At 40.5% G+C, this 13,600-nt stretch overlaps 1 protein-coding gene across 2 annotated transcripts in view; it reads right to left on the bottom strand.

Moving 5' to 3' along the window:
* The window catches only part of slc9a8 (solute carrier family 9 member 8), a 76,303-nt gene that overhangs the window by 38,703 nt on the left and 24,000 nt on the right, over positions 1-13,600 (bottom strand). For both annotated transcript variants that reach the window (XM_087994926.1, XM_043710280.2), the window contains 3 exons: positions 11,287-11,430; positions 10,804-10,942; positions 9,157-9,262 (listed from right to left, as the gene is read on the bottom strand). In XM_087994926.1, coding sequence (XP_087851052.1) covers positions 9,157-9,262; positions 10,804-10,942; positions 11,287-11,430 — 389 coding nt within the window. The remainder of the gene's footprint in view (positions 1-9,156; positions 9,263-10,803; positions 10,943-11,286; positions 11,431-13,600) is intronic.

Raw genomic sequence — 13,600 nt, 5'->3', positions numbered from 1 at the left:
AATTTTCTGGTTTTCCATTTATAACCTCTCTGAAGGAGCTGCATAGAATTTGCAATGTTCTGCTCCAAAGGAAGAGTTTCTGAATTGCAAGAAATTTAGAGAATTATAGTTAGGGTAATACCAAAGATTAAAATTCTTTTTTTCAATGTATTGAGATGCATACTGTATTTTGAGGATTTGTCACTTTTTACCATCATATTTTCTCCAGTCCTATTATTTTGCTCATGTGAATTATGGTGAGTCCTTGTCCCTGATACAAGATTAGTTTTATTGAGTGAAATGGCACATCCTTATCATCTACCAAAAATACTGACTGCCATTAATTCACCAACATGCCAACCATTCCTTACTTTAATTAGGAACATTATCATTGTGAGCTTCAATAATCCTCTTGATGTTTCCCCAAATAGAACTTTAAAACAATTGTATTGAATTTGATGTCCCATATTCAAGCTCTTTTTTTTAAAGCACATACTCTCTGTTTTGTTGTTCTTTATGCACTTCAGTTCACCAGGGTTTACACATTTTCATCTTTTCTTGAAATTTCTGTACTCCTTTCTTCTTTAGTCATCTGTTTTTTCTTTGCCAGGTAAAGTTCTTATCCAGTTTGAGTATAAACTGTTTCTCTATCATATTGGTCCGTCCCATTTCTTATCTGACACTTTTGCATCCTTTAAGTTTTTTTTTGAGTGCGAGCAGCAGCAGAGTGTAAAGGAACCCAGAAGGCTACAGCTAAGGTGAGACAGTTTGTTTTAAAATTACTTACCGGTAGCAGGCAGCGGTGTTTTTTTTTCTCCTCACAGAAAGGGCGGGAGCAGCAGGGGGAAGTGATGAAGACCAGAGGGGCAGCTGGGTAGGTCTTTTCCCTATAAAAGCGCGCAGGTCTTTTCCCTATAAAAGCTCCCTCCTCCTCTAACCTAATAATAAGACCCGTTGTGGTAAGTAGGTAAGTGCTGCATTTTGCTTGTTCTATTCTTTAGACCCAGTTTTTTTTTTAAAAAAAGGTTACTTTTAGAGGGATGGCAGTGAAGGCAGTGCAATGTTCCTCTTGCAACATGTTTGAAGTGAGGGATGCCATGGATGTCCCTGCTGATTACACTTGCAGGAAGTGCACCCATCTCCAGCTCCTCCAAGACTGTGTTAGGGAACTGGAGCTGGAGTTGGATGAACTTAGGATCATTCGGGAGGCAGAGGGGGTCATAGATCGGAGCTTTAGGGAATTGTAACTCCAAAGATTGCAGACAGATGGGTGACAGTGAGGGGGACTGGGAGGAAGCAGCCAGTGCAGGGACCCCCTGCGGCCGTTCCCCTCAAGAACAAGTATACCGTTTTGGATACTTGTGGGGGGGACGACTTACCAGGGGTAAGTAATGGGGCTCAGGCCTCTGGCATGGAGCCTGTCCCCGTTGCTCAGAAGGGAAGGGTGGAGAAGAGCAGAGCAATAGTAATTGGGGACTCGATAGTTCGGGGCACAGATAGGCGGTTTTGTGGGGGCAAGAGAGACTCACGTTTGGTATGTTGCCTCCCAGGTGCAAGGGTACGTGATGTCTCTGATCGTGTTTTCCGGGTCCTTAAGGGATTGAGGGGGAGCAGCCCGAAGTCATGGTCCACATTGGCACCAACGACATAGGTAGGAGGAGGGCTGAGGATGTTAGGCAGGCTTTCAGGGAGCTAGGTTGGAAGCTCAGAGTTAGAACGAACAGAGTTGTTGTCTCTGGTTTGTTACCCGTGCCACGTGATAGAGAGTCGAGGAATAGGGAGAGAGAACAGTTAAATGCGTGGCTACAGGGATGGTGCAGGAGGGAGGGATTCCGGTATTTGGATAACTGGGGTTCTTTCTGGGGAAGGTGGGACCTCTATAAACAGGATGGTCTGCACCTGAACCTGAGGGGCACCAGTATCCTTGGCGGGAGGTTTGCTAGTGCTCTTGGGGGGGGGGGGGGGGGGGGGGGGGGGGGGTTTAAACTAACTCTGCAGGGGCATGGGAACCTAGACTGTAGCTTTAGGGTGCAGGACCTGGAGTGTAGGGAGGTTAGGATCATGGCATCAATCTCAAAGGAGGGTGCCTGTAAACAGGAAAGTGGCTTGAAGTGTGTAACTTCAATGCAAGAAGTATACGAAATAAGGTGGTGAACTTGCAGCATGGGTTGGTACCTGGGACTTCGATGTTGTGGCTATTACGGAGACATGGGTAGAACAGGGACAGGATTGGCTGTTGCAGGTTCCAGTGTTTAAATATTTTAGTAGGGTCAGAGGTGGGGGTAAAAGAGGGGGAGGTGTGGCATTGCTTGTCAAAGATCGTATTACAGTGGTGGAAAGGACGCTGGAAGAAGACTCGCCATCTGAGGTAGTTTGGGCTGAGGTTAGGAATAGGAAAGGTGAGCTCACCCTGTTAGGATTTTTTTTACAGGCCTCCTAATAGTCCTAGAAACGTAGAAGAAAGGATTGCGAGGATGATTCAGGAGAAGAGTGAAAGTAATAGGGTGGTTGTTATGGGGGACTTTAACTTTCCTGATATTGATTGGGAAAGCTATAGCTCTAGTTCGTTAGATGGGTCGGTGTTTGTCCAATGTGTGCAGGAGGGTTTCCTGACACAATATGTAGATAGGCCAACAAGAGGTGAGGCCATACTGGATTTGGTTCTGGGTAACGAACCAGGCCAGGTGTTAGAATTAGAGGTAGGTGAGCACTTTGGGGACAGTGACCACAATTCAGTGACTTTTACTCTAGTGATGGAGAGGGATAACTGTGCACTGCAGGGCAAGAGTTATAGCTGGGGGCAGGGAAATTATGATGCGGTGAGGCATGACTTAGGATGCGTGGCTTGGAAAAGTAAGCTTCAAGGCAAGGGCGTAATTGATATGTGGAGCTTGTTCAAGGAGCAACTATTGAAAGTCCTTGATAAGTATGTACCTGTCAGGCAGGGAAGAAAGGGTCGTGAGAGGAAGCCGTGGTTTAATAAGGAATTGGAATCCCTTGTTAAATGGAAGAGGGCGGCCTATGTAAAGATGAGGCGTGAAGGTTCAATTGGGGCGATTGAGAGTTATAAGGTAGCCAGGAAGGACCTGAAGAGAGAGCTAAGAGCAGCAAGGAGGGGACATGAAAGGTCCTTAGTTGGTAGGATTAGGGAAAACCCTAAGGCTTTCTATAGGTATGGAGGCTGAAGAGATTGGGGAGACACTGAATGAATACTTTACGTCAGTATTCACTCAGGAACAGGACATTGTTGCCGATGTGAATACTGAGTCACAATTAAGTAGAATGAATGGCTTTGAGGTATGTAGAGAAGAGGTGTTGGAAATTCTGGAAAGGGTGAAAATAGATAAGTCCCCTGGGCCTGATGGCATTTATCCTAGGATTCTCTGGGAAGCAAGGGAGGAGATTGCAGAGCCATTGGCCTTGACTTTTATGTCCTCGTTGTCTACAGGAGTAGTGCCAGAAGACTGGAGGCTAGCAAATGTGGTTCCCTTGTTCAAGAAGGGAAGTAAGGATAACCCCTAGTAACTATAGGCCTGGTGAGTCTCACTTCTGATGTGGGCAAAGTCTTAGAGAGAATTGTAAGGAATAGGATTTATGAACATCTGGATAGGAATAATGTGATCAAGGATAGTCAGCATGGTTTTGTGAAGGGCAGGTCGTGCCTCAAAAACCTTATTGAATTCTTTGAGAAGGTGACTAAGGAGGTGGACAAGGGGAAAGCGGTAGATGTGGTGTATATGGATTTTAGTAAGGCGTTTGATAAGGTTCCCCATGGTAGGCTACTTCAAAAAGTACGGAGGTATGGCATTGAGGGTGAGTTGGAGGTTTGGATTAGGAATTGGCTGGCTGGAAGAAGACAGAGGGTAGTAGTTGATGGTAAAGGTTCATCATGGAGTGCAGTTACTAGCGGTGTTCCGCAAGGATCTGTTTTGGGACCATTGCTGTTTGTCATTTTTATAAATGACCTGGAGGAGGGGCTAGAAGATTGGGTGAGCAAGTTTGCGGATGATACAAAAGTCAGAGGAGTTGCTGACAGTGAGGAAGGATGTGGCAGGTTACAGCGGGATATAGATAAGCTGCAGAACTGGGCTGAAAGGTGGCAAATGGAGTTCAATGTAGCTAAGTGTGAGGTGATTCACTTTGGTAAGAGTAACAAAAAGATGGGGTACTGGGCTAATGGTCGGATACTTGGTAGTGTGGATGAGCAGAGGGATCTTGGTGTCCATGTACACAGATCTTTGAAAGTTGCCACCCAGGTAAATAGTGCGGTGAAGAAGGCATATGGCGTACTGGCTTTTATTGGTAGAGGAATTGAGTTCTGGAGTCCTGAGATCATGTTGCAGTTGTATAAGACTCTGGTGCGGCCGCATCTGGAGTATTGTGTGCAGTTTTGGTCGCCATACTATAGGAAGGATGTGGACGCACTGGAACGGGTGCAGAGGAGGTTTACCAGGATGTTGCCTGGTATGGTAGGAAGATTGTATGAGGAAAGGCTGAGGCACTTGGGGTTGTTTTCATTGGAGAAAAGAAGGTTTAGGGGTGACTTGATAGAGGTGTACAAGATGATTAGGGGTTTATATAGGGTTGACCGTGAGAACCTTTTTCCACGTATGGAGTCAGCTATTACGAGGGGGCATAGCTTTAAATTAAGGGGTGGTAGGTATAGGACAGATGTTAGGGGTAGATTCTTTACTCAGCGAATTGTGAGTTCATGGAATGCCCTGCCAGTAGCGGTGGTGGACGCTCCCTCTTTATGGGCATTTAAGCGGGCATTGGATGGGCATATGGAGGATAGTGGGCTACTATAGGTTAGGTGGGCTTGGATCGGCGCAACATCGAGGGCCAAAGGGCCTGTTCTGCGCTGTATTCTTCTATGTTCTATGACCTTGTTCCACCCCTTTTCACCTCTTATTTCAAATTCTTATTCTCGACCACTCACCAACTGGCATAAAAGGTTTCTGTGATATCTTTATTATGTTCTTACTTCACTTTCTACAATAGAATTTCTCAACCCTGGTTATTTCAAACTCCATCTCAATTATTTTCCTCAAGTTCACTACTTTTTACTTTCCATAATCTCATTTTCCATTTGGATTTCTGAATCCACTTTCATAGCTATTTAGAGTTCCACCTGATGTTAACTAACCTACAGTGCATCAACCACACAGAAGGCAGTCTAGGAACTCTTCCTGGTATCACCCTCCTTCTCACCTCTTTGGTCCACACAATCCTATTAGTTTTTATGCCCATTTCTGGAAAACACATTCTAAATACATTTTCAAACTTTGCAGCTCAGATTGAGGTATTGGATGTAAGTTTGCTCGCTGAGTTGGAAGGTTCATTTTCAGACATTTCATCACCATACTCTATCATCATCAGCGGTGCTTCATCCGAGGCTCACTGATGTTACCTAGTATGGTGATGAAACGTCTGAAAATGAACCTTCCAGTTCAGCAAGCAAACTTACATCCACGTTTTCAAACTCAACTATCCAGCCTTTGGTTCTTGCTCTCATCTGCCAAAACTACATAATATTCCAGTAACACTTCCTTTTGCAATCGCAAATTTGCCCCTATCTAAATGTCTGTTGTCCATGCTCTAACTCACACCAAGTTCCATTCATTCATCTTGTTTGTTCTTGCTGATCTAAGTAAAACTTTGTTAATTTTCTAATACTGAAAGTTCCACTTTGCTTTATTTTAGTATTTTAGGATTTTACCATAGCCAGTTCTTTTTTAAAAACACATTCAGATTAAATTTCTGCCTGCTGAGGGAGATCATTAAACAGCAGGTTTCAAAAACAACAACACAAATTACCAGCCCTGTAAGGAGAATGTACTGATTAAGGCTTATGTCAGTTCTAAAGGAATCAGCAAACAATTTGAACTCAACAGGACTTCAGTATGATGACAATTGTTAAACAAGAACATTTTTTTGCATCAGACTTAATCTTACTAACACATTGATCTATCAACCATATCTTTGGTATAAGGACACAAATATTTCATGAAGGCATCTTATCTTGTACTCAATCTGCATGAATGGTTTGGGCTGTTTATGTAAATCAGTAGGATGTTGCATTTCAATCTGCATCTCCGAGGCCTAAGTGAACAGAGATGCACTTGTCTCTAGTTCACGAGATGAGTTGACACCAGATAAGCCCAACCTTAGACAATGAGGAGTTAAATCAGACCATTCTCTGATAAGGAATCAGAGACAGAGACAGTCAGAATTAATGATAAAAGTTAGGGGCTTCTTTTGACAGTTCTATCAATGCTTAAGTCAGCTCAGAGACAGAAGATGACATACTTCACATGTACCATTTGCACTCAAGGAAACCTAGGCCTGTGGAGAATAAGAAACTTCCATGATGTTTTCATTACTAATTGTTAAGTCTATCTAAAATCTTACTTAAGAAACCTTTGCTTAGTTCATAAATACTGCCTGCTCATTCCTCATCAGGTCAGGCACAACTGGGATCGCATTAAGAATTTGGGACTTTAAGATTGTAAATAAGTGTTTTATGCCTTAAAATCCCTCAAATTCTAACACCACATTGAGTGTCAATGAAACAATGCCTCAATTATTAATATTTTCATCTCCTGTTTTAAATATGTGTACACCCGTCCTATTATTGCATTCTCAGTCATACAGCACAGAAATGGACCCTTCAGTCCAACTAATCCATGCCAAACATAATCCCAAACTAAACAAGTCCCACCTGCCAGTTCCTGGCCGATATCCCTCCCTCCAAACCTTTCCTATTCAGATACTTATCCACATGTCTTTTAAACATTGTAATTGTACCCACATCCATGACTTCCTCAGGAAGTTCATTGTTTGCCCCCATGTCCTTTCTTTAAACCTCTCCTCTCTCACCTTAAAAATATCGCTCGTCTTGAAATTCCCCCATCCTAGGGGGAGGACAAGTACCATTAACCTTATCTATACCCGTCTTTTTGTATCAACTTCTATAGAGACACCTCTCAATCTAAGCTCCAGTGAAAAAAGCCCCAGCCTATTCAGCCTCTCTTGATAATTCAAACCTTCCACACCTAGCATCACCCTGACAAATCTCTTCTGAACCCTCTCCAACATATTAATATCCAGCCCATAACTGGGTGACCCTAAGCGGACACGTTTATCCGAAGGACACAGGCAGGGAGTATTTCGTTTGGTTAATCGAATACCATATAACATAATTTAGCCAAGCATCGGGACCTTGTGATCTTGCCGGATAATCAAGGTTCCTCTGTATTCCAGAAAAGGCCTACCCACTCTTCTGTATAACCGCAACATGACTTCTCAGCAGTAATACTTCAAAGACTGAGCATTGAAGACAAGCATGCCAAATGACGTTTTAACCGCCCTGTATGTATGTGACGCAAACTGCAAAGAATTATGTATCTGAACCCCTCGGTCCCTCTGTTCTCCAACACTACCCAAGGCCCTACCAATAATTGTATAAGCCCTACCCTTGTTTGCTGTACCAAAATGCAATAACTCGCACTTACCCAGATTGAACTCCATCTGCCATTTTTCAGCCCACTGACCCATTTGATCAAGACCCCTTTGTAATCTTAGAAAACATTCTTTACTGTCTCCTATGCCACCAATTTTGGTTTCATCAGCAATCTTACTAACTATGCCTTCTATATTCTCATCCAAATCATTTATATAAATGACAAAAGAGGACTAGAACTGATCCCTGTGGAACACCGCTGGTGAAGGCCCACAGTGTGAATAGCACCCTCCTACCACCTCTCTTTGTCTCCTATCATTAAGCCAATTGTGTATCCAATTCAGCCTGAATCCCATGTGACCTAACTTTACTAATTAATGCACCATGTGGAACCTTCTCTCAGGCTTTACTAAAATTCAAGTAAACAATGTCTACTGCTCTGCCTCAATCTTTTTGGTAACTTTCTCAAAAAACTCAAAGTTTGAGAGATATGGTTTTCCTCGTACAAAAGCCGTGCAAACCATCCCTAATCAATTTTTGCCTCTCTAAACAGCCATAAACTCTATATTTTAAAATCACTTCCAACAATTTACCCACAGCCAAAGTCAGACTCTCAGTCTACAGTTCTCTGGTTTCTCCTTACAACCTTTCTTAAAGAAAGGTACAACATTAGCTACTCTCCAGTCATCAGGTAACTCACCCACAGTTGTAGATCATGCAAGAGCTCTCACAATTCCCTCCGTTACTTCCTTCAACATTCTGGGAACTTGTTCAATTTTAACTGCTTTATCACTGCGGGCTATATTTCAACAGCCAAGGCTCTGAAGTGCTGGAATTTCCTCCATAAATTTCTCCCACCCTCCCTCTCTCTTCTCTTGAAGACGCTCCTTAAACCTTTCCCCAATGGAATACATTTTTGGCTATCTGCCCTATGAGCACATGATTTGTTGTCAAAGTTTGCTTAAAATACTCCTATGAAGTTTCTTGGGATGTTTTATTACATTAAAGGCACAGTATAAATACAAGTTATTACAGGTTTTTCTTTATGAAACAAAGTGTACCTTTAAACTTTAACCAATGTTTTAAATGGCATCACAAAGCAATGAACGTTTTAGAACATGACAGATTTGATGAACATATTTACCCCAGCATATTTGCATTTTAGTTTATCACAGTACTGGTTAAGATAATGTACAGAAGGTTGCTATTGTAAATTTTTTGTCACGGTAACAACTCTGGTTTTAAGTTACCAAAAACAAGTCACTTTTTAAAGGAAAGCATAATAATAACAGAAAGGAGTCACAGGATTGTAATAGTAAGAGCTATAAAAGGAGGTTGCATATAAAGCAGTTTACAGATTTAATCTGCATGTTGAATAGGGAAATTGACGCATTGAACAGGAAACAGAAGCGGTGAATGTTTACCAAAACATAGGTCTTCATAGATCACTAAAAATATTTTGGCCCCTCAAAATTCAGTTAAGCTTAACTTTTCTTAATATAAAATGATATATCACTTTAAAATTGCAATAATGTACACAACTACAGATATGATCAAAGTGTTATTCATAAAATATGGGTTATAAAGTGAAATGCTATTAAGAAAATTTAATCTTGCTTGGTAGTTTTCTCCTCAAAAAAACCTTCTATGCTCCCATAATCAAGCAAAGATCAAGGAATCAGTCTCCATACAAATTTAATAAAACAGGCACTTACCAGACAACTTTATACCTTCTGCAAGCCCATAAGGAAGATAGGCAAAGATTATCATCATTCCAAACTCAAGTGACGGTGTCTTTCTGAGGTCTATGTGCTTTAATAGGTGAATACTTAAATATTAAGGAAAAATAAATATTCATTTATTCACGCACACGAGTATAAGCAAAATTTCACACTGAAAATATTTACTTTCATATTTTGCTATGTGGAATCCAAACGGTCTATGATTTTTTTTTTTTACAAACAAAGTTGAGCTCAAATCTATTACTTTTTTTTAACATCTTATTCTGAAGCTATATTGTATATAGACAGCCTAAATAGGCAACATTCACATGATGAACATAACTATCATAGATATTATACAGATAATAAGACCCTGAACTTCTGTGATGATAGTTTGAATGCTTAAGTTTAAAACTCCTCTTCCATATTTGATGTACTTAATTTAAATGGGTTAATCCCTCTTCTAAAATAACTGTGTGGATAATCAATCAAATATTTTAATAATTCTAAACAGTATCTTATGATGATAATTTCAGTGTAACATTCCATACTATTTTACAATATTGGCATCTGGTGTGGGAGGGACAATGTGCAATATAAACCATAAAGCTTTTGGTGCTATACCATAGCAAATAAATAATATTTGAGGTTTAACCAGTCTTCTAGTGTCAGGCCAAAAGGATATGACAATGTTTTGAGATTCTAAAGAAATAAGAACAGATTTCTTCAGGTGGGTTGTTTGGAGTGCTCAATATACATAGTCATTTCTCTTATCAAGAGATTATTTGACAGTTTAGGAAAAGATGAGGTACAATGAGACCTGGGTATGATAGTGGAACAGTTGCTGAAGGCTGGCACGCAGGTGCAGCAGATGGTGATGGCAGGCTGGACTTCAAAGCAAGAGGATTTCAATATAGGAGTGAGTATGTCTTGCTGCAGTTATACATGGCCTTGATGAGGTCATACCTTGAGTATTTTGTGTAGTTTTGGTCTCCTAGTTGGAGAAAGGATATTCTTGCTACTGAGGGAGTCCAGCGAAGGTTAATCAGACTGAATTCTAGGATAACAGGACTGACATACGAGGAAAGACTGAATTGACTGAGCTTGTATTCGCTGGAATTTAGAAGAATGGGGAGGGGGTGGGGGAATCTCACTTAAACAAAATTGGGGGGGGGGGGGGGGGGGGGGGGGAGAAGGGGAGAATCTCACTGAAACAAAATTCTGATGAGACTGGACAGGCTAGATGCAGGAAAAATGTTCCCGATGTCGGGGAAGTCCAGAACTAGGGGTCACAGTCAAAGAATAAAGGGATAAGTCATTCAGGATTGAGATGAGGAAGAATATCTTCACTCAGTTGTGAACCTGTGGAATTCTCTCCTACAGGAAGCTGCTCAGGCCAGTTCATTAAATATCTTCAAGGGGAAGCTGGACGTGGCCCTTGCAGCTAAAAGGATCAAGAGGTATGGGGAGAGGGCAGGAATGGAATTCTGAGATTGCTTGATCGGCCATGATCGTATTGAACAGTGGTACAGACTCGAAGGACCAAAAGACCTACTCCTGCACTTATTTTCTGTGTTTGTTTTTTTGAGAAACAATATATCAACTAGAATGTTAGTACTCCCAAGTTAAACAAAAAGATATCAATGCAGAGATGAGACCAGTGAGCGTTCCAAGTGCTGCAGATCCAAAAAACATCTTGAGGAAGTAGCCCAATGCTTGTAGGAAGGTTTGCCATCCACTCACATCAGGTGCATTCGCTCTGGCTAAGCCTTCTGCCGTGCTGAAATCAGTATTTGAACATTGACTTCATTCTATTGCTGAAATATTTCATTATTTACATCACTTTGCATGCTAAACAATTTTGGTCAGAATTATTATTATTATTGATCAGGGAAAAAACATGCATAATACAAAATAGAAACTGGGATCACCACTAAAATACAGTATTATGGAAATAAGGAAAGGCTTTGCCAAACAGATCATGAAGTTAGCTAACAATTGACTAATTATCTGATAGAATAATACTGTATGACGAACAATTCAACTGCTAAATAAAATTGTATATATATTTAATGCAGAGTAAGGAGGATAGACAAAATGGGGGAAGTGGAAATTAAAACTTACTTTGTTAGGACAATGGAAACTGCATCATTAAGGATACTCTCTCCAAATACTAACATGTTCAGAACAGGATCCACATTCAGAGCATTAAAAATGGCAATTGTAGCAACTGGGTCAACAGCAGATATTAGGGAACCAAAGGCAAAACTACAAAACATAAACAATATTCGCACAGGTAAGAAACCATAAGAAACTTTAATCATCGGCTATTATCAAGATTTCTTATGCAAAAAGTATTTATTCTAAACACTGAACATTACCTTTTAAATGACACTTTATATTTTCCAGCACAAAAACAAAACTGAAAATGTCTACTAACTTTAGAAGACAAAAAGATAATCTGAGTGGTATTACAGAAAGTAATTGAATCATGGCATTAAAATGAACACTGTTCTAAATTCTACTGGGCAATCTTTCAAGATTATTTTAATGCTTAGATTTAAAACTTTTTTCCCACATTAGAGAGAATGCATTAACTTACTTCATTTAAACAGGATAAAGCCTTCCTAAAATAGCCAAGAGTGGATCTTCAGCCAAACATATTGAGCAACCCTAAAATAGTATCTCATGGCAATAATCACAGTGCACATTCTGTGTTGTTGTTCAATACTGTGCCTGGTGTGGTAGGAAAAACATGCAAAATAGACCATACAGAATTCTGTGCCATACCGCAGCAGATAAATAAAACTTGAGCTTTAACCTAGTCTTTTAATGTCAAGCCAAAAGGATACGATAACTTATTCAGATTCTGCAAACATAACAAGGGGTTTCTTAAGATAGTTTTGTTAGACTGTTCTATAAATCAGCTGGAGAGATATTCCAAGCCAGTGTAAGCTAACTGTGACAGCTCACAGGTGAAATGAATGATGCTGCTGCAACTTAGTTAATTGTTGCTGGGCAGACAGGGGAAAATGCCTGCCTGGAAGGAATGCGTTTCATTGTTGGATGCTGGTTTGATGTATTCTTTACCCATTTTATCACTCCAATGGACCATTTTCTCATAAGAACAAGGGGTATTTCTGATGAATGGTAGATAACAGAGTAAATATACATTCAAAATCATAATACAGATGTGGGGAAGCAATGACCAAGAAGTATTATCGCTGGACTGTTAATCTCCAGACCCAGGTAAAGTTCTGGGGCCCACATTTGAATCCTGCCACAGCAGATGGTAGAATTTGAATTCAATAAAAATCTGGAATTAAGAGTCTAATGATGACCTTGTCGACTTTCAGAAAAACCTAACTGGTTCACGAATGACTTTTAGTGAAGGAAACTGTCACTTTTACCTTGTCTGCCCACGATAAAGTGGTTGACACTTAGTTGCTTTCTAGGAAATTAGGGATGGGTAATAAATGTTGGCCGAGCCAGTGCCACCCACATCCCACAAATAAATGTTAAAAAAATACAGCTAAGAAAATAGTATACAAACTTTCCAACATCAAGTTAGCGAGAATTGCATTCTATCTACTGGATGGGCAAAGCATGCAAGGGAGCTACAAATTTCCCTCATGCTGTTATAACTTGAGGGAGGCTTTTAGAAAAAAACGTTCTCTCCAAACTTTACAAGCGCACTATTGCAGGTCACATTTGACATTTTAAAACAGCAAAGGACGCTATTTGACTATTGCAAAAGCTGACTCTATTAATCAAGCGGACCACATAACCTTCAAAAATACGTTTATCTACTCATATGTAAGCTTACTCTCAGGGTTATTTACGAAAGACTTACAACTTTCCGTGGCTATGAAATATTACAAATGCTTGACTTCACAAGTTTTAAAATGTCTCTTTTAAGTTAAGCTAAGTCAATATGCCCTGGAATAGAGGGATGGTGTTAAAATGGACTAAATTCTTCTTGGTGATAATTACATGTGATTTGGTTTCTATAGCCGGGTTAAGACCTATTGAGGAAAGGACCACATGTAATTCCTGAGCACAAATAAGAAAACAGCTGTTCTTGCTGTGTACAGACTCAGAGGCAAGCGGAACAAACACAGATGCTTGCTGCTCCAGACAGGAGAAAATGACTGCTTTATGACTAATAATAAAGCAAAGCACTGCTGAGGCCAGATCACCTGTTGAAGGAAAAAGGCTTGTTGAAGAGGGTTCAAGACCAAAGAATCAACAGTGAACATCTTGTTGCTCCAAGTCCATTCAAGTATGCTGAGAAGATTGAATGAAGAACAATCTGTTTACAAAAGGCTTCTAGAAGAATCACTCTAGCTGGGCTGGGAGAACAGAGGGAGACATTTGTAACATTAAATACATGGCTACCTTTCTAAGAAAGAGTTGTGAAGTATAAGCATGTAGTGGG

The sequence above is a fragment of the Chiloscyllium plagiosum genome, unplaced genomic scaffold, assembly GCF_037043375.1.
Source record: "Chiloscyllium plagiosum isolate Xiang-an unplaced genomic scaffold, Cpla_swu_hap1 HiC_scaffold_15, whole genome shotgun sequence".
Classification (NCBI taxonomy): domain Eukaryota; kingdom Metazoa; phylum Chordata; class Chondrichthyes; order Orectolobiformes; family Hemiscylliidae; genus Chiloscyllium; species Chiloscyllium plagiosum.
The sequence above is the reverse complement of the archived record's forward strand: the minus strand, read 5'-3'. Positions and strand labels throughout refer to the sequence as shown.